The following is a 24,601-nucleotide window of genomic DNA, read 5'->3' as shown; positions in this document are numbered from 1 at the left end:
CCAAGTCATTTGTTTCAAGATATAAAAGAAGCAAACTTACTATAAAAACAAATCTTTATTAAACAATATGTTGACAAAGTTATAGATGAACATAAATAAGTTAGTAAGCTGGTCATTAATATGCTGTCTGGATTGTTTATATAGAAGCATGTGACAAATAACTTGTGCTTAATACCAGTAGAGGGCACTGCTGCATCATAACTGCAAATGCGTAGCTTAGTGGTATGTTTATGTTTTTTAAGCTTGAAATACTTGACTCCCATTCATTTGACATGAGAATTGATGATTTTGTAGAACTGGAAGGAGTCTGACTTCAGTAGTATTTAATAAGTGCTTATTTCACTCACAGTACTATCTATTGGAATGTTGGAATGCGATAAAATTATTTGTACAAATCAGTTCTTGTTAGATCACCACTCACTAAACGACTGTATCAAATGTCACTTGCTTTTATCAAACATGTAAAAGTTACAAATTACCATTTGGCTTTTGACATTCTTGGCACTTAGACCCTTTTATCTTTTTACCACATAACAAAGCCTTTCAAAAACTATATTTTGGCAGCTGTAGCTCTTCCATAGTGTATACACCGCTAACCATGCACTATCAATTTGTAAAACTCCTGGACAGTCAGCTTGCTGCACATAGTAGTCACCCTAAAGTCCTCAGTATAACCCTCATTTGACCAGACTACTTCATAAATCAATAGTCTCACTGCAGATGCTCAAAGCATCGATTTGTCTGCAAACACTGATGAATTCCTCCTGGACAGATCGGTCTGCCTCTGTCGACGTGTCTAGGTCCAGGCTCTCTTGTGAGGCTGCTCCCAATGTGTGATAGTGCCTCTGCAGGTCTGCATGGCCCTGGTGGCCAGAGGATGCCACGTTACCTGTGCCGCCTTGTTGGAGAAGCTGTCGTGCATGTCTCTCTGGGCTTGCGCAGAGGACCAGCGAGCTTCCAAGAGAGGCTCGGTAGAGGGAAGAGGAGGAAGAGCTTCCCCTCCATCGTTCAGGTGATGAACAGCTGGAAGAAGAGCTCAGGGAGGGAGATGGCGGAGCACCTTCAACACCATTACCCTCAGATTCGGGTGGCTGGGGTTGAGAGGCTATCTCCACGCAGGAGGAGGTCCGATAAAGGCCAGCGTCGGCAGAGACGGGATCACAGAGTCCGTTGCTGGGAAGTGTCCAGTGCTTGTTTACTGATTGGTCACTGCACTGAAAAGGCCTAGCAGGGCTGAAGAGGCTCATGGGAAACAAGGCCTCACTGAAGAGCGCCTCATCTATGCTGCGACGTAGGTTGATGGGTGAAGGTGGACGTAGGTCTGCGGTGGAGTCACTGGTGAATGAAGATGCACCTGAAGGCTCTCTGCCACCTGTATCTTCAGGTTTTTCTGAACTCTGTAAATCCATGTCCAGGTCTCGGTAAGCCAAAGCCCGGTTACTGTGGTAGAGGAGGTCCAGGCCATTCAGACTGCTGCCAAGTCTTTCGTCCACCAGAGTGTAAAGCGGGAGACTCTCAGTCTCTCCAAGTCCAATAGTGTCAACAATAGCTAGCTTCTCTTGCTGACTCAGGGTCCATTGGTAGCTTCCAGGCAGGATGGGTGACTTGGATGCCAACAGTTCGGTCCAACAACTTCCAGCAGTTGGAAGGTGGTCAGAACAATAAACTGGCTGTGCAACCACTAAGGCTAAGGTGAGACAAACCCCGAGCTCACAGAGTCTGCAGCTAAACTGGAACGCCCACCACGGCCAAGGATGGAAGACCTCCGCTCCACCCACAACACCCATTGCATTGAGCATTGCGTATAACTGAAGTCCTGCACACGCCAATGAAAACAATGCTGAAAGACACACCGTTGCAGCAGCACGATCCCACTCCCTGCTTTCAGCAAAAGGGCAGCGGTTGTAGCGCTCAGCAGGCGTTGGAGATGTGTTATTCAGGTGGTAGATGTGCTTTGAGTCTGCCCGCACGTAGATATAGAACACAAAATAGGCAGCTGATAGAAAAGTTGCCAGTGCCACAAAGGTTCCCCGGGAGATGAGTGACAGAAAGAGGCACAGAGGAGGCTTTTGCTGGTAGAACTTCAGAAATGTAACTGGACCAAACGCAGCGGCAAAATGCAGGACAACCAGGCAGGCCAGGAAACAGGGTCTCTGAAAGGCCGAGTAGGAAAGCTGCATCCGTGAGCGCATGGACAGGAGAAGGAAAACCAGACCAAAAGCTGCAGTGAGGCAGGGAAACGGTGCTTCGTAGAGCATCAGTGAGGCCTCTGTGGAGGGTAGTCGGTCCTCGTGGCCATAGGCATCATACAGAAGTGAGAAGGACCTGGTACAACCAGCAGCTAATAGGAACAGGCTAACCAGAGCAAAGTAGCCACAACCAGTTGGGCATCGCAGTGGTAAGCAGAGCAGATTCAGTGCTGAGGCAATCGTCAGCATCGCAAAGACGCAACCAGCGCCGTAAATGTGGGCCTCCCAGGCCAGGCCCCACGTGGCCATAGCGCTGTTCCAGTCCGTGTACAAGGGCACCAACATCGGTGGAGCTGGGATCAGAAAGGGGCTGCTTGACTGGTTGATGGCAGTGGCGTTTTCTGTGGGCTTAATGTCCATGTAGGTTGTGGAATCCCACGTGGTGGTGGAGCGATTACAGCCTTCTTTAGCGACGTTGGTTGAGGTGGACATCCAGTCTTCAGTATACAGAAATATATGGGGAGTTTCAGTGGGAAGGTCTATAAAAAGAAAAAAGTAGAGATGATTCTGGAACATTAATAACTGAATGAGTTTTCATAAAAACAGAGAAAAAGAAAATGCATAAACTTTGAATTGACAGTAGCTGTAAACGTGTACGGACACTTTTATATCACTTGAAAATGCACTAATGGAGTTCTAATGAGAATACACAGAAGCATTTAATAGTAAAACTATCTGAGTCAGAAAACAAATGGGCTCGGGCCCAGGATGGGGAAAGTTCTCCTAATGTGCTAATCCTGTGTAAAATCTTATAAGCTGTTCAAACCGAGCGAGGCCCAAAAGCAGAGGTATGCATGTGTGGCTGAGTGTGGGTGCGTGATGTGAGTGTGTGTGAGTGAGATCAGCCCACTCCGAACCACAAGAGCTAGTTCTTGCGTTACGTAAGCCATCTGGAGTTTCCATGCAGCTATAGTTAATTATGATTTTGTTAGACATGTTTTAGCACTGCAAAGGAAGTGGCTTGGCTTTGTAAATTAAGGAGTAGCCATGCATATGTGTGTTTGTACAAAATTTGCAGAGACGTCTGCAAAGCTCATCTACCCTGTACATGTTTATGCACTTCAATTACTCGAATAAGATGTACATAAGGCACTTCACACAGCATAATGCCTCACAGATGGGCAATCAGACAAACATTTTTTCAGCCTTCTAGTCTCGGCATCACTGAGCTCCACATACTGGTGCTTGTTCTTTTTCATAAAGCACAACCGATACTGCGTTCACCATGAAAAAGAGCAAAACAACAACAAAAAAAGAAGGACCCATGCTAACAATGGAAGCTTATAAAGAATATGAATTCAAATGCAGCTGAAGAGAAACAGCTTCTAACTGCATATCAGGGATTTGCACACACACCCAGGATCATTAGTCATTCTGCTGCAGGCTTATCAGAGACAATAACTCCACCATAAAAATCCAGGTGCTAAAAGAGACCACAGAGACAGGGACAAATGGACAGGATAAACTGACAGCCTATTAAATCACACAGCAGGCAGATTTAATGCAGTGCACACTCATAGATATATTTTGGAATCATTTACGTGTCAGAAAGTGATGTTTTTATTGATTAAAATATTGCCCAAGTGCAGATAAAAGGCACTCCCACTACTTTGGTCTGCAACAGTAATTGAAACGCATCTAGCGTTAACTGGAGAATCCATTATATCCGGTGGTAATGTTAAACGCCTGTTTAAGAACATGAATGTGTAGACTTCAGAACCGCAACCCCCCCAAATCTTTGCCTATAGGCCGAAGATGTCTAATTTGTTTCCTGAGTAAAAATAAAAGCGGAATTCATGTGGTTTTCTGAACTCTTTCTCACATGTCTTTTATGGGTTATATTCTTGTGTTTCCCATCCCACCCTGTCCTGGTCACCTAATTCATTCTTTTGTTTTTGATTTTCCTTCGACTCCCGCCTGCAAACAGGGAAACTCCCATAGGTGGGCTTGTTATTTTTGAACAGGGACAGTTTTCTTTACCAAATCCACTTTTCTCTTTGACAGCCCTGAGTTTTACAAGTCTCTTCCCATGCTTTATTTTTGTGCTTTTCCTGGTGTTTTTCCAAGTATATAGATTCAATGTATGGCAGCTGCAGTTTCTATTACGTTTAATATGTCAGCAGCTCCAGATGGAAATAGCAGTTTTTGGTTTTTTTTTTTGCTCTAACGTGAAAACTCCTTTATTTTGTGCTTTCCATAAAACCTGTGTCTGTATATGCGTTCATTTTGGGGTGTGAATCCTTGCATTTACATGGATTTGTAAGCTACTTGTGAACAAAGCCATCATCAGATCCCTATGAGCAGAAAAAAACTTTCACAAGCGCTTTAGCAAAAGCACCTCTCTGCTGTTTGCCTGTGTTTGTTTTGTCATTATTCACATTTATCTCCTGACCTCAGTGCTGAGTCACAGCCCCAGGTACTGATGAAAACATCAAGCCTGAGGAAATACGAGCCCACCGCAGGCTCACTTCTGCATCTCTAAATGTGATGCAGCAGTTTTATTTCACACCCTGAGCTGATCCAGAGCAGCGGGCGGAAACGCAAGGATCGATTTTTGTGAGTGGCTTTGTTTTGTTTTTGTTTTTTTCACTTAAGTCTTGATGAAGCTTTAATAGCAAGATGCATTCAACGTGGCTCTGTTACACATCTCTCTCTCTCTCATGATGATGCTGGATTATTAAGAGCAGGAAAGAGATTTAGATGTGCAAGTCTGCAGTCAGCACTTTCACACCACATTCTGCTCTGCTAAGTACAAGCTGTGCAACCATTAAGTCTGTTAAGCAAAATAGAACTAAACATCCTGTTCCATGCTGACATTTAATTTGCCATAATTCAGAATGGCTGAATTATAAACACAAGCCCTGATGGGTGTGGAACAGAGACATGCTTTAAATTTGAAAGCGCTCCAAGGAAATCTTGATTATCTGCCTAAAAAAAGGACAGAAATAAAACCACCTTTTTGACATACAAGTGGTCAAACATTTATTACTTTCATAACCGTCCCTGTTCTGTTTCATTATATTTACAGTACCCTTGACTTTTGGACTGCTAGTCTGACAAAACGGGAATGCTGAAGACATGCAATATTAGTTGTGCAGCACTCAGTGCTGCAAAAGTCAACCTCATGATGCCATTATAGGAAAAGTCAGCACTCACTAGTGTCATTAGAAGTCATTGTCTGGGAATGTGTAATGTCTGTAACACGATATTCAAGTCTGGACAAATGTGGTGGGCTGACAAGCACTGGTGCAATGCAGCAAGCATAAATAAATATCTAAAGATTAATCAAGGTCAGCAGTAACCCTTTCTCCAGTATAGTGAAATGATAATTGGTTAACTGGTTAATTCAAATTCCATGTTGCATCAGTGCAAAATGCAAAAAACAAGCAAACAAATCTTACACACTCATTATTATCAAATAAAAATAAGATAAAATTATGTTTAATCTTGTAAAAGTTATCGCACTAGCAGCATAGAAACAGTCTATGTACTCGCACTGACTCCAACTATGTCATCTTATCACAGAACACAGTCGCTGTGTGGGAAATGTGGTTCGAGTATTAAACAAACCCATGGCTGCAGACATTCTGAATGTGGCGGCCACTGATAAAGTAGGTGTGTTTTAGTATATGCATTATGTCAATGACCTGTGTGCCCACTTGTCTGCTTTCCAGGGCAATGACTTGGATTCCACTGGGGCAGGCCGAGTGGAAAACGTGATGGGTATTGAATGATCGCCCTGTTTTGTTTCCTCGTGTCAATAAGAGTCCCATCTGAGCTGCTGGCCAACTGAGCGGCCTCAGGAGGGTTTGGTATGTGCCGGCGGCTGCTCACTCTTGCCTCTGACACACTCTCGCCTCTTATGCTGGGAACCTTTTACACAGAAAGACTTTAAGAGGTCTTTTGTGGACTCTGAGGGGTTAGAACTATTAAAAAACAAAGTATAATCTTTTAATTACTTGAGAATTGTTCTGCTTGTTGGGATCACAGATATAAAATGAGCAGCTCTGTGAGACATAAGATGGTGCTTTGAGCTCACCGTTAATGGTAGCACACTACTGTAAAATGCTTACAGTGACAGTGCTCCCATACTTCACAATGTTCAGCATTTTTGTGTTAGCATGGCAACGTTCAGTAATAAAGCTGTGTCACCTCTGGAGCTCAGACAAAACCTCCGCACAAAGACAAGGCATCGAATCTGAATGAATGGATAATTTTCGCATCTTTTCCGGTTTATGTAACAATAATTATTTGCCTTCATTGCAGTAGCAACAACAGATTTCAAAAATGTGACAGCAGCAAGCTGCTTGTCGTTATAGTTACTTGTGAAACAGTGCAGGTTGCTTATGGTTGTCACAAGACAGTGCCGCAAGGGAGAAGAGATTTCAGATTTATTTGCCATTCTCTAACCAGAACTCTAGTGAGGGAGGTTTACACTCAGGATTTTATGCAACATAAGTATTTAAATCATCCAGTCGAGTTCCAAATCCACAGATGTGAACTTCTAGGTGGGGCTTGGGAAAAAAGTAGGGGAAAGTCACAAATGTTTAGAAGATTCCTACTTTTTAGACTAGTAGCATTTCATTCAGGAGTCAACCAATCCACCAACTGGCATCCCCGTAGCTAGGGCTGTTCGATATAACGATATATATCGGATGACGATATAAAAACGTCTATCGTTTCATTTTACGCTATCGTTTGTTTCGTGGTGTCGCAAAATAAACTGTTTACGGCAACATTTTTTCATCGTTTTGATGGTCACTGTAGTGGCTATATTAATTTCTTAAAGTTCTCTCTTTTTCTTATATGTAATATAATCACACTACTGACGGACAAGCGCCTGTTTTTATGCGTTGTCGTTAGCAACAGCGACGGTAACACATTCGCGTGTCCGCTTGTTTATGTTCCACATAAACCTTTCACAATAAAGCTCAACATCATGTTGAGACTTTTCAAAATAAACTGAATCACGTGAAAGAGCATCTTATTAACGGATGAGAAGTAAAAAAGAGCCGTCAGGTGCTAAAAAATAAACCTTAGACTCAAACGCTAGAACAGGCAACCCGCAGCACGCCGTGTAATAAATACAAAGAAAACGGCGGCCGTTACAACTTATGTCTAAAAATGTATAGTTTCATGCATCGGTTAAAACACTCGACTCCGGGTAAAGGACGCGCAGCTGGAAACACTTCACGCAAGTCGAGCTGCCCGGGATTCACAGAATTTACAGAAAATGTTACATTTTTGTGATTTATATCGTTATCGGGATGATAGAATTCTTATATCGGGATATGAGATTTTGGTCATATCACACAGCCCTACCCGTAGCCACACAAAATTGAAAAAACAAAAACAAAACAAAACATAAAAATCTTGTTTTGTACAGCTAATATTTATTTACTACCAGCACTTCAAGGTAGATAAAAAAAAAGGTCCTAGAGCTTTCTTACGACAGTTCAGCCACAAAACAAATTAGCCAGCAAACCCACAGTGAGAACAATATTGGTACACAGGGCTGTATTTATGTCTTCATTGCTTTCAGCCTTACTAATAAACCCTCAAAGGTCTCACCTGAGGGGCCTCACATGTCTACCAGCTAAGATAATGAAGTAGAAGGGTTCTTCTGATGATACGTGGACTCCAGCTACCCCACACCCATCTTTAATTCACGGCATGTTGATTCTGTATCACTAAACTAAGGGACCCATGTAGTTTTCTTCTGATCGCCTTCATCTTCAATTTGGCTCACTTCAGAAAAAGTAATTTCGTGGGAGCTCATGGAGAAATGAGGTTTTATCTCTCACTTAAACAGTTCTACACAATGCAGCGGGCCTGCTTACACAAACAGAAGAGATTTTATGATAACTTTATGCGGAGCAGACATTCTCATCAGCACATTTATTTTATTTTATTTTTCTTTCTTGTTTTTTGCTTTTTGCTTTGCTTTAGGGAGAACACTATTAAATAACAGATATGCACACTAGTAATATTATTGTTTCATTTACTTACTTGCGAGCCATATTCAGCAGGTGGCACATTTGAAGTCTATTTTTGAAAACCACTTGACAGTATCGGCTATTCTGGGTGAGGTAATGTGGGTTACAGCTGCTTCTGTGAAGTGGGCTGAAAGTGAATCTCTTCAACAGATATCTGATCAGAAATCAGCTGTATATGATTTACAAATAATTAGACTAATATGTGAATTTCACATTTATACTGTATCACATTCTTACAATTGATCTGATTTTTTTCTTTTTAATGTCAAGAGAGGCGATGAAAAGAGGCTTGATCCTGTTGTAGCGTGTTCTTTGTATAGCCTAGGCATTCTTATTGTTATTGCTGCTATTATTATTATTTATTAGCACCACAGTGACCTACAATGTTGGATTGCCTAGTGAGTACTATTCTATGTGTACTCGCTTGCCAAAATGCTTCCATCAGACTTTGCCTGTTTGAGCTGTAAAGATTCGTGCTATTAATAAAAACCAGTGACATGTGGAAATGTTTGAAGTAGATGCAAATGTTTCTAAATTACTTTTTTAAAAAACTGTTGACAGCATGGTTCCAGACAACTGTAGTATAAAAAAATCCACATCGACCAAGTAGAATGCAATTAATGCATTTATTTCTACGTTTTTCATTCTCTTTATTTAATTCAAAAGTGGATATTGCTTTGTTATAATGCAAAAAAGATGACTAATGATGATAATCATTGGCCAGCAAGATTTGCACTACTGCGTGTTTTATTTTTGTAATAGAAACTGTTATCATTGGATCAATAATTGTGTATTTTAGAAGCTAGAAGTCTGTTCAGTGGTTGGGCATTGCTCCCTATCTGTTGGATGAGCACTTTTTTCCCCTCCCATTGGAAGCAATTAGTAGCCTCAGGCAATAGATGCAGGTAATTGTTTCTCCCAGTCTTCTGACAGATTTATACATACGCAAACATTTAGAGGATGGCTTCTGAAAGTAACAGCATGCAGACTTGTGCTTGTCCTCCTAACAGTATGACAGTGCAAACACATGCTTCTAAAATGGATTAGATTTTTGAAGGAAGACAGTGTTTGTTTACATCTCGAGGGATGTGTTTGCTCACCTGTCTGTTGTCGCAGCTCATTGGACGGCGTGGTAATGCCTGCCAAACTTATGTCACCATCATCGTCTGCAGTCGACTGAACCACACCTTTCTCATCCTCCTTATCCTCTTTGCCTGGCAGATCTGGGGAGACACGTGCAGTTTAACCTAGGCGAGATCTCAAAGTGATCAATTTAATTAAAATAGCATTTTAAATAGCACTGGCATCTTTACAGTAGTCTGAGTTAAAGAGATTAGCATACCCAAAAGAAAACTTAACCCTCTCTGTTCTCTGCTCAAAGCACATCTGAGGTTTAACACTGTAGCAAATGGAAGAACTATATTTCTTAACCCAGTTCTGTCAGGGATCGGCCTATCACCCACTTAGTTGTATTCAGTCATCCATAGCATAGCACAGTGGAATAGGCCTGTGTGGTCTAATTACATTGACATCCTTATGTGTATGTGCATGGGTGTGTACATCCTGGTCCACTGCAAATCCATACTGTGTCTAGAGCTGCTGCGTTCCATAAAGGAGACAAAGAGGAAAATGATGCAAGAAAGACGGAGAGAGAATGCTAATGTTAATAAAATGCCATACTGTTCTTTTCCCTTTAGCTCAGTATGGTTGAATCACAAAATATTTTCACCCACCCACACAGGAATTGTGTGTTACAACAGTCACAAAGACAGAAGAAAAGATTTAGAGCGCTGAATGAACCTGTTGGGAAAACCGAATGAGCTGACTATGTAATGAAGCCAGGGATACCAGGTACAGTTTTAGGCTATAAGTTCAGAATTAATATTAATGAAAAAAATACCAAATAAAGTGGAAGATAATGAGTTGTGAAAAAAATCAGAACAGCTACAAGGCAATGCCTTCTATCTTAGAGACTAATCTAGGTCAAGCAGATAGTACCCGAGTCATCTGTTAGTTTAAAAAGTCCTACAATAAATCGGTTTCACACAGCGAGAGCTACAGTTCAGCCAAAAAGAGTAAGAAAAAAAAAAGAGACAATATAGCTCATGTACACACCCACACAGCAGTATCTCACACTACAAGTTTGTATTTTAAGTTTTTGAGTTAAATTTTCAAATACTATTAAAGTGTCTTCTTTGCTTATGTTATTATATTGTGGTCTATCTGAACAAATGATTAGTAGGGAAAAAATATTGTATTTGATTAGGACATGTTACACATTATCTTTTTATTTCATTACATACGCTTGCTATGCTTGTTAATGTTTAACATTATGAGTTTTTAAAATAATAGTATAAAACTCTGTATGTCCTGGGCTTTTTCTCTGGTCTAGCTCTGTTTGTGGAAGCCAGGCAGGGGACAGCAAATCAATTCAGTTAAGTTTTATTTATATGGTGCAAAATCATAGCAACAGTTTCCTCAAGGTGCTTTAGATTTTAAGGTGAAGACACTGCAGTGATCCAGAGAAAACAGAGAAAACCCCATCAATTAGATGAACCCCTATGAGCAAGCACTTTGGCGACAGTGGAAAGGAAAAACTGTCTTTTAACAGGAAGAAACCAGGCACAACCAGGCTCAGGGACTGCATCAGTGACTCATCTAGGAGGTCACAAACATCTAAAGAACTGCAGGCCTCACTTTCCTCATTTTCCAGTTAGGGTCAGTTTGGGGGAAAAAAGTGGTTTTAGTGGTAAGGTTATCCTACTGCTGTCCCAACGGGGGTTAGGGTTTGCTGTAATAATGGAACCATGACTTCTACTCTCTACCAGAAAATCCCTAAGCATAATATCCAGCCATCAGCTCATGAACTGAAGCTCAAGCTCACTTGGGTAATGCAGCAAGACAATGATCCAAAACACACCAGCAAGTCCACCTCTGAATGCCTCATATAAACAAAATAAAGGTTTTGGAGTGGCTTACTCAAAGTCCAGGCTGATATCCGACTGAGGTGATTTGGCATGAGGTTCAACAAACCTTCCAATGTGGCTGAAGTAAAACAATTCTGCAGAGACGAGTGGGCCAAAATTCCTCCACAGCGATGTGAAAGACTCATTGCCAGTTGTCACAAATGCTTGATTGCAGTTTTTTTCTGCCAAAGGTGATGCAACCAGTTATTAGGTTTAGCGGGCTATTACTTTGTGTTGCCAGAAATGTAAGCAATATATTCTCACTGCAATTTTGTTATTATTCTGATTGTTGTAAAAGTTTTCACAGTTAAGTTCAACTCATAATTTTGATTTTTTTAGGGAGCTAATACTATGTGTATGTACGCCACATCTAAATCACTACAGATCTGCAGTGCAGGCAGCGAGTAAATAACAACGTCTAACAAGATCTGCTAAAAACGAGAAAGAGAGAGTGACGAGAGAGTTCACTCAGATCTGTAGCTCATCACAAACTGATGACCAGCTTTTTAAAGCGACTGCTGAAATTGCAAAATAAAACAGTAGACAGTTGACAGGGATGTATGAGCTAACTATGGATGTGCTAACTCTCCACTTTTCTTATTGAACAGCTCAACTTTCCATACCTCTGCTGACTTATCATGTATGCCTCTACCTAATTAGTACATCCATAATTTTCTTTGGTCTCCGTGACCTTAAAGTCTCATTCAGTTGTTTTTCAGTCACAGCAGAAAAGGAATGTCTCACTGCCTTCCTCACCACAGGCTATAGCTTCATATAATTCAATTCATTTATGGCCACCCAAAATAAAAATAAACATAATTAGCGGCCGTGGCGAGTTTAAGTGTACCACAATAACACAGTGTATAGTGATGATGGAGCTTCCCTTTATCTTTAGCTACCAGAAATGATAAACAGGAGATGATGTTGCACTCCATTACTCTCTGCTTATCTATAAAAGCCTTGTGTGACTGTGAAACGAATGAATGCAATGGTTTGTAAGAAATTTACTAATAATTATTTTCATAACAGTGGCGCAATAAAGTTTCTCATCTTGAATTTTGCTTCTAATGTGACTTACTTGCACAAAATTGCATCACGTTGTTGCTAATTTGGTTCATCTTCAAGGCAGCTACACAGGAACCCAGAGCATCTCTTACTTTAAAATCAGTCTGGGCTAGAGTAATAAATCACCCCCATTGCTTAATATATGTTCCTCAGCCAGTTATTTTCATGGAGTTTATTCAGCCTAAGAGTTGTGAGTCAAATCCTAAAAACAAAACAGGCTGGTAAAGCCTGAGAAGATTAGCATAATATGTAAGCCCCAGCAGTGTTCTCTATTTGCACTAAAGCCCGATTTCCATGTAAAATCTATAAAAGGCCATCAGATATTCATGTCACATGCTCTGTATCCATTTCCATAATCAATTACTCTGTCATTGGCCACGCTTTAGTAGTTGGGTACAGTGCTTGGATCACAGAGACAATATATCCTTGCAGGTATTAATGGAGTGTGCTAAGGGTCTAGTCTCACCAATGAGACTGTTAGTGCGGTAATGGAAACAGGGAGGAAAGGAAAGACAGCAGGGTAAAAGACAGATTTTTGGATGAAAATTAGCAGCAGTGGTTTGAGAAAACCAACACTTTCACCCCTCAGTTCTCTTTCCCCCACTTTCTCTTCTCATAATTGACCTTGCTATGGCTGTTTTCATTGCTGTTTTATTTTTACACCTGACAGCCTCCTCAAGGGCAACGCTCCCTCGATCAATGTAGCTCCCCCCCTGTGTTTTTTTCCTTTTGTGGCGAAGGTGTCCAACACCTGAAACAATTCACCCCATGCAGCTTTCAAATAAATTACAGCACACAGATAGCATGCTCACATCAGGATAAAGTATGATAACACAGAGCTGCTATGCTGTTAGTTTCCTATTAATCTCCACTTGTGTCCTTTGGTAATGTGTAATAATTTAAACACTGCATGACTCCAGTCCACTAGCACATCAGTTAGTCTTATGTTACTGGTTTACGTTTCTTTGTGAATGATCAGAAGCTTCTCAGCTTCTCGTCAGGGCATTTTCAACCTTTAAAGCAACAGCCGACATTTTTATCCATGAAACGAGGTGACAGGGGTTTGCGTCTGTACAGAGAGAAAATACATGGCCATAAGAGAGGAGGGAGGAGACTAAATGGCAAGAAGCATGTTCAGCATCCATGAACAGCAACGGCGAGCGGATGGTCCCACAGGAGAGGCGGTGGTTTCGCTGAGCGTGCGCTTAGAATACTGATACATGAACACAGCAGCCCTCCCCACCCACCTTCTGTGCTGTATCCCACCACACCACGCACAGCTGAAAAACAAGTGCAGACAACACTGATCACAGCAGACAAAACATAATAACTGTCAGCCAAAGCAGACTGGGTGATATGGGATTGGGAATGGTTGCATTCCAACACTGCTGTTGTGGAAAAAAAACATTCATGGAAGAACTGTAATCTCAAGATTTCAACATAACAACACTATAAACTGCAAGCATCTTGATGAAGCTCAAAAATCTATTCTCAAATCTGTAAACAGCACAAGGCAAAACAATTGCACTTCAAGGTCGAAGGCTGATCTTGAGCTTTTGAGCTTGAAGAACTAAAGTGCTCAGAAAATTACAAATGAAGACATTTACAATTTTGTGATAAACACACAAAATACAAAAACTGGAGGAAAACTACTCAAATGGCAAGTTTGATGTTTTTTTAATAGGTAAGTATAAACACCGCAGCATTTAAATATATTTGTAATTGGTGAGTATCTAAAGTTAAGTTTAAAATGTATTCAGTTAGTGATTTAAATTAACTAAATCCAACTAACTTCATCTAACTCCTTTGCCGAATTGGACTCTATAAATAACTTAAAAATTATATTTGAAGTAAATTCCAACATTAACATATATCTGGTCTATTTGCAGAAACAGAAAATAGTTGTGTCCTAAACAAGCTAGGACAGTGCTGTGTGTACCCATCCACCAAACAACTGCTGAGAATAATCGACTCTTCATTTTCAGGACCGACCTTTGACCCCACATGATGAATGTGTCTGTACTTGGAGGAGGATCTCCCTCCGAGGGCTCGTTAAGTATTCAGACCCCAGACTGCCACCAGTGGTTGGGGGATGGGCCAGGGATAAGAAAGTATTGCCTCGGTGTCGTGTCAGGGTCTCCTGCGACATAAAGGCTACCAGAAGCTATTTCAGATTAACATCTTTCGCTTTATACGCACGAGGAGAGCAACTCCTCTTCCCCCTTCCTCACCCAGCAACCCCCACAACATTTAGACAAAATAACCTCCCTTTTCTGGTTTTAGCATAGGCAATGCTGGCGTTGATCTGCTGATGAAAACACATTATAGGTTGTTAAAGAGATAATTTCTTTTAGTAGGGTGGCCCAAATTACTCACTGGAAGCAATTGTGCAATGCAAAATTAACTTGGGGTATAGATTTAACCAGTAAACAACAACAAAACAATTGAAATCTCATTTTAACCACCCACAACACTTTACTCAGCACATTCTGATCATTTCTTCTCCCTTGATGCTTTGGAAATATAATGAAGACGTGTCATTTTGTCAATGGTTTCAACATGTTTTTGATTGCTTTACTTATTAAGCAACTCTCACTTCTCAAAACCATCATCACGCTGGCAGTTAGATGCAATCCATTTATCAAATGCTGAATATCGTGTAATAATTTTAATGCTGATTTCCATCTCGTATTCAGTGACTGTTTACAAGGATTCATCTGGATCTGGGTTTTATGCAAATTTCTGACCTTTGACTTCTTGCCATGTCAAACATGTCATCGATCAAGCCAATCTGTCTGCAGCCTTTTTGACAGCCATTTATTGAACACTAAAGACCTGTCAACACATGATTGATCACATCTTTCAAGTCAATCCAGCTACTATTGATTTAACTTTGCTTACCTCCAATTGGTAAGTTAACCTTTTGGATCTGAGTTGTGCTTGTTGTGGATTCCAGGACTGGTTTATGATCGATCCCCGGGGCACTAGACATTACCCCTGGCTCCTCTGCCATGGCCCACGACCTGGCCTCAGTTCTGCTTTGAGTTGTGTGGACTTCTGATGTAGCGAAGTCTCCAGCTTGGAGGGTAATGCTAACAGATGCATCTTGTGGTTCTCTGCTAAATATTGTTTCTGGGGTAGCAGTGTGAGCAGCCGGCCCCAGATTGTGTCCCATGGTCAGCGCGGTCTCCACGAGTCCTGGGTTTGTTGTCGTGGTTTGAGCTACTGCCCATGTCAAGGCAGTGGGAACTGTGGTTTCTGGTGCTATTGTTGAAGAGATCTCTGGAGAAAAATCTTTATTCGCCAGAGTAACACTGTGTTTCTCTTGAAGGTGTTGTGCGGTGGCATTCACGCTGGGCTCAGCTACCCATGTTGTGTCCCATGGTGGGTGGGTATGTGTTGCATTCTGTTCAGGAGCGTTAGTGCTGGTGGGACTGTTGGTGAACAGAGTGTTTCTGATAGAGACGCTTGTGGGAGAGTAGGAGTCGGAAACAAGAGTATCATTGTCGCTCAGAACTATGCTGCTGTGTGGAGAATCTGATGTTCCTGTGGGAGGTGATTCGCTTCTTATCTTAGTCACGCTGGTTAGGAGCCCCTGAGTCAAAGTGGTGGGTGACTGAGATGCTTCAAAAATGCTTTCATCTCCAGATCCTGAGCCTTCTTGGACTTGATCATTTGATTCTGTCAGCCCTTTGGCAGGTGTGGTCACTGCAGCTACCTCTTCTTTACTATCTGAACTCCCATAAAAGGGAATACCGAACTGCAGTTTGGGAAGGGAAGGGAGCTTCGGCAGAGCCGGGGCCCACCAATATGAGCTGACTTTATCTTCAGGTGGCTTTTTACTTGATGCCGTCGATCCCCAGGGGGCCTCTTCGTCAGCCGCAGCCTCTCTGTGAAGTAGCAAAAAATACCAAAAGAAGAATGCCAAGGTCCAGTGGAGGCGAAGCATGCTTTCGACAAGTGGTGTGCAGATCCGTCACATGTTGTTCTCCAATCTCCTGCTCCCTGAGATGGGTCCGGCTGCCTTGCCAGCAAATATGGCCTAGAAGACAAGAACACAGAGGACATCAGTGACACACTTTTCATCCACTCTTTGGCGGCTAAATTTGAGTTGATGAAAACTTGATAGAATTTGCATGTGTTCACTTTTTGGAAGGCTGAGTTTTCTTAGAGCATGACTTGCTTTTGAGCTGTTTTTCCAGACTGTAAAGCAAATTTTTGAAAAAAAAAAAAGTATAGAAACGATGCCACTCATTACAAACTACTGCTGAAGTTAGCAGGCTTAAAAAATACGTCAGCCGCCACAAATCACAACAAGAGCTTAAGTATTATGGACACCCCACAATTAGCGGTATTCTGTCAGATGCCGTGGTCAGTATTTATGTCATGCTGTTGCTCGCATGCTCACTGTGTTGCAGCGGTTGGGCTGTTACATGGACTGATGAATTAGAGAAGGAACTTCCTTTCATATACATCCTCTTCTATAAGGAGTGGTTGAGAAATAATGTATAAGAGTTGGGTTGGGGGGAGGTTAGACTCTGAGAAGAATAGAAAGACCATTTATTCTTTTGTGGAGCATTGAATAGTTCAAAGTCACTAGCCTGTTGCCTCAGTGAAAAGACTGGAGCACCCAAGGAATTTCCCCTGTGAGAACAACAACCTGTATGCATAGCCTTACTTAACTCCCTCCTCAATAACTCCCAGCTTTGGTCTTGCTCTCTTTCAATCTCAGATTTATTTGTTCTTTAAAGCAGTGGAGAATGGTCTTTTTGTTTGGGAGTTAAAAAAAAAAAGCATCAATATTCACAGAAAACTGCTATCACAGTCAAGCTTCTCTACCGTGCTCTCGTTGTTGTTATCAGTCACGTCACACTTCCTCTTCATTGTCAGCTTTTCTTTTCCGCTATGACAAGTTTATTTTTATCCCTCTTTTTTTTTCAAAGCACTGCCTGTTAACTTTGATCTCTCAAGTGTTGCCATTTTCTTTAGCACGCATACAATTTAGATCAATAAGCCACTGCTTATCCCGATGTCTCTGGATTACTTCGTCTGATCAGGAAAGCAGGGCTTTGTCCAGCCATCAGCCCTTCTCTTCCCTGCCCGAAGGAATGAAATCAGCCAGAGCACACAGTCAGATGCTTAGATATGAAGACTGAGAACTGGAAGGGGGGGCAAACATGAAGCTTCCCACACACTCCCCACTTTTAGCATTTTGACTGAACAGCATGAAAATCCAATTCCAAGGAGGTGAGAATGTTTTTAGATGGCTGTGTGTTCGAGCTTGCCCCAGCCAACCTGCATACAGTCGCATTTCATGCATGCAGTGATATGAGTGATACGATTGTAGATGAATATGGATCTGACTCTGCATAGTAGTACAACTTGTTCGCCTACATGTACTGTTCTGTAGTAGATCCACACACCCACGCTTGCACTCTCCTGAATTCTTCAAGACATTCTGACAGCAGTTTTAAAGGCTTAGAGAAAGGGAAAAACATCTAGTTGAAGCATGGGGCAAATTATCTTTCATCCCTAGTTGCCCTTTTGTTGATTTGATGTATAAATCATCAATTATTTACACAGCGGGTTAGTATGTATAATTTACTTTGGTTAACATTCTCACATTTCACTTCAGTATCACTTTCATTTAGTATCCTGCAGTGTGGTAAATGGGAAATTCATGTAGACTCATGTCGAGTGTAAAACGATCACTTCCCTTAGCGTAGCGATTGCACAGTTCTCGAATAATCATGATATTTGCTATGATATCGTCTTTTCAGACCATTCACCGGAAGCAGTTGTGCAATTCAAAGCATACTTTCCAAAAAAAATGAAAATTGCGAAGGTAATACCACTATACAAAAGTAATGACAAACACAGTTTTACCAATTATAGGCCTATTTCTCTACTGCCTCAATTCTCAAAAATTTTAGAAAAACTTTTTAATTCAAGATTAGAAAAATTCCTTGAAAAACATCAAATAATAAATGTTGGTCAGTATGGTTTCAGAACGCAAAGAACCACTTCAATGGCGATAATTGAGGCAGTAGAAGAAATTACTAATGCACTGGATAAAAATAAATATGCAGTTGGTATTTTTGTTGATCTCAAAAAGGCCTTCAACACAATCAATCACTCAATTTTATTGGATAAATTGGAAAGATATGGTATTCGAGGGAAAGCTGGTAACTGGTTAAAAAGTTACCTAACGGGTCAGGAACAATATGTTAGCATAGGGCATTACCACTCAGAGAAACTTGGTATTACATGTGGTGTTCCCCAAGGGTCAGTGTTGGGACCAAAACTTTTCAATGTATACATAAATGATATTTTTGATGTTTCTCAAGTACTTAAACTCATACTGTTCGCAGATGACACCAACATATTTTTCAGTAGCGATGATTATACTGAGCTTGTAATGACCGTAAACAGGGAGCTAAAATTAATTAAAAAATGGATGGATATAAATAAATTATCATTAAATATAAATAAAACTAAAGCAATGTTTTTCGGTAATTTAAAATATAATATAGAATTACCAATTATCATTGAAGGTGTACCAATTGATAATGTGAGTGAAAACAAATTTTTGGGAGTCGTAATTGATAACAAAATTTCATGGAAACCACACGTCAGACACATAAAAACCAAAATTTCCAGAAGCCTCGCAGTTTTGAACAAAGTGAAACCATACCTTGATAAAGATGCACTTCGTACTCTGTACTGTACCCTGGTTCTTCCATATCTTACATATTGTGTGGAAGTGTGGGGAAACACATATAAAAATACAACTAATCCATTAGTCACAGTACAGAAACGAGCACTGCGTATTATTCACAAGGCTGGTTATCTAGATCATACTCACAAACTCTTTCTTCAGGCAAAGTTACTTAAATTCCAGGATCTGGTTAATTACAATACATCTATAATCTTATACAAAGCCTTTAATAAACTTCTACCTATAAATTTACAAATTATATTTGAAATTCGAGAAAGGGTTTATAATGTGAGAGGCTTCGGGGAATTCAAATTACCCAGAACTCGAACAACCCGTAAAGGTTTTTGTGTGTCTGTATGTGGTGTGAAAATCTGGAACAGTCTGAGTTTACAACTGAAACAATGCAAAAATATTCATAGATTTAAATTCCTCTACAAACAGTTGGTCTGGTCACAGTATACTCAATGATGTTTTAGTGTGCTCTGTAATGTCTGTTCTCTTACCATTGCTGGTATGATTCCAAAAAAAAAAAAAAAAAGTGTGTGCGTATGTATGTACATATATGTACATGTGTGTGTAGATATATATGTATGCATGTATATGTATGTGTGCTTGTCACTATGTAATTATTATTGCCTGTTACCTGTGGTAACGCAATTTATAATTATTATATATTCTGTATTTAGTTATGATGGTTCTAATTGTTGTTTGCGAGCTGCCGTTGAGATGCTTGCATGTGCCCGGGGCTGTTGATGGTTTGTTTGGTTGTAACGATGGGCGTAGCTGTGGGAAGCTTATTGTTTTTTGTTGATGAGTGAGTATAGGGGTGGGATTTAATAAGTTTTCTTCGTCCCACTCCTTTTCAGGTAATTTTTGTTTTTTGTTTTGTGCACTTTATGTTCAATATATGTATTTTGTTGTGCCTGAAATGAATGAATAAATGAAATGAATGAATTAATACTTTGCTAGATCTTGGATTAAACAACGAAGACATTTTTCATGCATATTCATCAACATCAGGATTATTCTTGTATCTAACATACGTAAAATTTTAAAATTACCTTTCAAGTCATAATATCAGAGGATGTCCAGGAGATACACAGCAAAGGTTGCATGCGTTTGAATTTGTGTTTCTAGCAACTGTGTTTCCTCGTTTTGAACTATATTTCAAAAAAAACATTTTCTTTCCAACTAAGGCTACGTCCACACGTACACGGGTATTTTTGAAAACGGAGATTTTCCGTTTTCGTTTTAAAAAATAATCCCGTCCACACGTAAAGGCAGAAATGAAGGAAAACTCTGCTAGGAACATGCCAAAGCAACAGGTGGCGATATATTCCTAACCATGCAGAAATGTTGGCCAATCAGAAGTCTAGAAGCCTCGGTGGGAAAGAGTAAACAAAGATGCCGCATAGAAGCAGAACCCAGTCGTATGTGTGGAGGGACAGTAACTGTGTATATGTAAGCATTTAAACACTGCAGAGAGTACAATTAACAGTAATAGTATTGTAGAAATTCATTTCACTGAAACAATAACGTGGCGCACAGTGTGACGTCAAAAAATGCGCACACCTTTGACGCTGCGTTTTCTCAGTTTTTCTCGTCCACACGTAAATGCAAAAACGGAGTTTTCGAAAATATCCACCCTGGCAGGCGTTTTTAGAAATCTCCGTTTTCAGTGACCGAAAACGCCGTTTACGTGTGGACGAAAGGTGCAAACGCATAGAAAAATCTGCGTTTTCAAAAATACCTGGGTACGTGTGGACGTAGCCAAAGTCTTAGGCTACGTCCACACATACCCGGGTATTTTTACCCGGGTACGTGATTATTTTTTAAAACGAAAACGGAAAATCTCCGTTTTCAAAAATTTCCGTGTACGTGTGGACGTAGCCTTAAAGTGCCTTAAAGTTTAAAGGACCAATGAGGCAGATGCCAGATGGGCCGCCCCATTCATCGGAAATTTGGTTTGTGGTGAGAAAATAGGTTTGTCAGAGCCAAAAAAAGAAAAGAAAAAAAAGATGAGAGCGGTGAGAGAAAAGCAATACTTAAGCAATAATTAACAGCATAAAGCAGTTTACAGGTGAGGGTAACTTCAGTCATGTAGTATTTCTTTGCGGGTGACACATTTCATGTGCATGTTCTCACATGACCTTATAAAAACCGAAGCCAAACTGAAGCTTTAAAATGTAAACAAAGCAGCCTACAAGTAATGTTCAACCACAAATTGTCAGAGTCAAATTTAAACAATCTTATAATCTTACTACAAACCACCAATTATTCCAAAATCCTACTCAGCTTGAGCTTTAATGCCACTGCCTTTAACATTCCTGTTACCATTCTTCCCCACATCAAATACACGCCTGCTGTAGGCATTGTCTGGTTTGACAGGCAGTCAAGCAAGTGGAAAGGAGCTATAAAAAAGTGGCTGTGGGGAATATGCAAGTCCCTTCTATTATTTTGCTGGCGTTTTGTCTCACTGCTCCTGACAAAGATGGTGGGGAGCCTGGCACTGTAGTGTGCTCAATGGAGCAGAGATAGAGAAAGATGGACCGAGAACAAGAGACAAGGGCAGGCGAGGAGAAGAACAACAGCGTGTTGACATTCGATTGTGACATTGTTAGTCCAAGAGAGCGAACTCTCTTGGAGCATCAAAGAGCGGTCTCCTTGATGCTCATTTTAGTTTGCTGCCCAGAACCTCTTTTATTAACTCTGTCAACAGACTGTCAACAGACTCCTGGCTTTCATTTTAGTCTCAGCGTGTCTGTGTTTACAAGAAAGCACATACCTCATATTTTCTCTGGGACCATTAGCTACCTGACACGCAGTCAGCTTTCAATGTGGTGCAGCACGTTTCTCCATGAAACATATGCTGTTTCTAAATTAATTGGAACTATCGCAGGACAACCCCTTCTGTTATCAGTGCACTCAAAATTTTGTTTAAGTTAATCAAACAAGAAATATAAACCTTGTAACTGAAGTGGAGGCTTGGGTCTTTCTAGAGTGATTGAAATGGAGAGACTCTATAGCGAGGGCAGTCACGAATAGAGATGAATTGACTGCAGCCAGCGTCATTACTATTTAACAAACCCTCTATGAGTGCGGGAAGGTCTGAGGATCAATGACATAGTCCAGGATAATGGAGTAATTTACCTCCCTGCAAATGGCTACTGTTGTGTGTGATAGTTGTTGTTTTCTGAGTCTGCTGTGTGGGTGTACATATTTACAAGCCCTAGTTTTCACTCTAGTATTATTTCCATGGTTATGTGTAGGTGCAATAGCATACAAGTGCACGTGCGTCCTCCCACGTGCCTTTGGGCCCTCTGTTTTTCAAATGCAACTCCATCTCCCATCTAAAGAGCAAACTTAAGTATTAAATTTGAAAGGATTTATTTTTAAATCTTGGGAATTAGAAGGCTTTCCATATCAAGCAGGCACTGAACAACCAAGGTGATTTGAATGTGTGACTATCAAAAATTTGTGTTATTGTGCTTTAGAGCCTCATATGCAAATATTCTGATACTTTACCCTCCTTTATTATCTTTCACAACTACTATATTGTCTTTGCTCATGGTGTGTAATAAGAATACTGTGGCATTAAATGCCATAACAATACTGCAAACTAAAAAAAACTTGCAATTCTGCTTCCATAGTAGCGTTTCAACATCTTGTGTGTGGTTACGTCGCCATGATGCCATACTGTGTTTTTATTCAAATTAGCAGTGACTGGCTAATAACTGTGGCCAGGAAATAGTAACCTTTTAGGCAAAGCAAAGTTTCTGTCTTCACAGTAGCCTAGGTCAACCACTTGCTGACTGTAGTCTTATGTTTACAAAAGAGCACAAGCGAGAATTTTATTAAGATTCCCAGACAATTTTTTAAGAGAACTGTCGTTAACTGCACAACCCTTTTGCCTTAAATTATTATTTTCTGATTGCACAGAGCCTATAGAATAGTGACAAAACACCCGTGTTGTGACTGGTTGCCTCTAGGCTCCGGCAACCAGAGGAACTGTTGTTGGAAGAGGCAAAGAAGTCAGACACAGTGGGAAGCAGCATTAAATCTGCATTATTTCTATTAGATCAGGAAGTAAGACAAATTTCCTTGTGATAAACCTAATATAGACATTATAAACAATCATTCAGTATTTGCAACAACACTGGGAGAGAAGTGATAAATCTATAAGCAAGCGCTTATGTGAGCTTCAGTATCTTCCTCAAGGACATACAGACTACAGGAGTTAGGGATCAAACCATCAAATCTCCTGAGCTACAGTTGCCCCTGTTTAATTTTAATCTTTCTTCATTTGTCATCATTTTAAAATAATTTCTCCATCTGTTGTCCTACACTGTAACTAATGTGTTCGCAGCAACATGTGCACAAATGGAATTGTGCAACCAGTCAATAGTGCCTGGACATTATTGACCATAATGAGAGCTGTTCTCATGTCTAAGAATAGCTAAACCCATCCACATGTGTCCAAATAGGCAGCATCATAAGCTGGACTCCCAACCGAGTCCCGTTGGCTTGACAACCAAACAACATCCTGAGTCACTGTATTTACAAACAAGATTAATTCCTTGCTATTTTCACCTGCAGGGCTTCCACTCCAGGGCATTATCTTTGGGTTCTGGCATTCTTTTTCTAATGTATTTTTCTAATGTATCTTTCTAATGTATTCTAAATACCACCTCTTTAAAAAAAAAAATCCCAGTTTGACCAGCCCTGAGATAGATCTCATCAATCTCTTGATTGAGAATGACATTGTAGTGGGTTAATGCTTGTGTTAGCTCTAGAACTGATGAATGCAGTGAACCCGCTTATTATAGAGGACGCTTTCAAACACAGGCTTTCCACAGGCTGCCTTTGCCATGGTGACAGCTGAAGCCAAAGACGTCTTGTTAATCCCAGGAATTTGAGCACCTTCTGGATTACGCTGTTCGGCTTCTTGGAGCGTGTTGCTCTCACATGTAAATAGGCAGTCTGACACACAAACACACACACTCAAAAAAAACAATCGATTCTTGCAAGAGCATTTGCTGGTTTGCTAACTCCAAAGCGCACATACATACATCTGTACACCCTTCTATAACAAAGTGAGTGAAAATAGATACAACTGCTAAACGAAATCACAAGAGTGAAAATTGCAGATGCCAACATCTTTATATGTCAGATTTATCCAGACGCCTCACTGACAGGAACACACATACACATATATTTAGCCCTTACTCATCTTTGAAATCCAGATGTTAGTAAGAATCTGCACACCAGCATCAACCACAACCCTTCCTCTTATATATGTTTGATGAAATCCAGTATGTTTGTGAGTATCAGTGTGTAAAACTGCAGCTAGAGTGTGTATACCAGCATGCAACTGCCTGCATTATAGGAGTCATATCCACACATCCCTTATTATTGGTCAAGACCACCTGATTAAAATACACATACAGAGAGAGACAGAGGGAGGAAAAGGACGGTGAAAACATGTCAGGTGCTTACCCGCAGATGTATGAAATAAGATCCACAGCCAGCGGTGTTCGAGTGTGAGTGCTGCAGGCGAGATCGTGTTTCTGAGCCTATGTAGGTTTGCCTGTGTGGAACAGAGTTCCA

At 40.6% G+C, this 24,601-nt stretch overlaps 1 protein-coding gene across 1 annotated transcript; it reads right to left on the bottom strand.

The window, feature by feature from the left end:
- Positions 1-36: 36 nt before the first annotated feature.
- prrt4b (proline rich transmembrane protein 4b) lies at positions 37-24,601 on the bottom strand. The gene is made up of 4 exons (XM_084909438.1): positions 24,491-24,601; positions 15,178-16,318; positions 9,346-9,468; positions 37-2,728 (listed from the first exon to the last, which is right to left on the bottom strand). The coding sequence occupies exons 2-4, from the start codon at positions 16,223-16,225 to the stop codon at positions 696-698; spliced, it is 3,204 nt and encodes a 1,067-aa protein (XP_084765564.1). The 5' UTR covers positions 16,226-16,318; positions 24,491-24,601; the 3' UTR covers positions 37-695.

This window comes from Perissodus microlepis, chromosome 17, assembly GCF_051167445.1.
Source record: "Perissodus microlepis isolate ML-2025 ecotype Zambia chromosome 17, ASM5116744v1, whole genome shotgun sequence".
Classification (NCBI taxonomy): Eukaryota; Metazoa; Chordata; class Actinopteri; order Cichliformes; family Cichlidae; genus Perissodus; species Perissodus microlepis.
The sequence above is the reverse complement of the archived record's forward strand: the minus strand, read 5'-3'. Positions and strand labels throughout refer to the sequence as shown.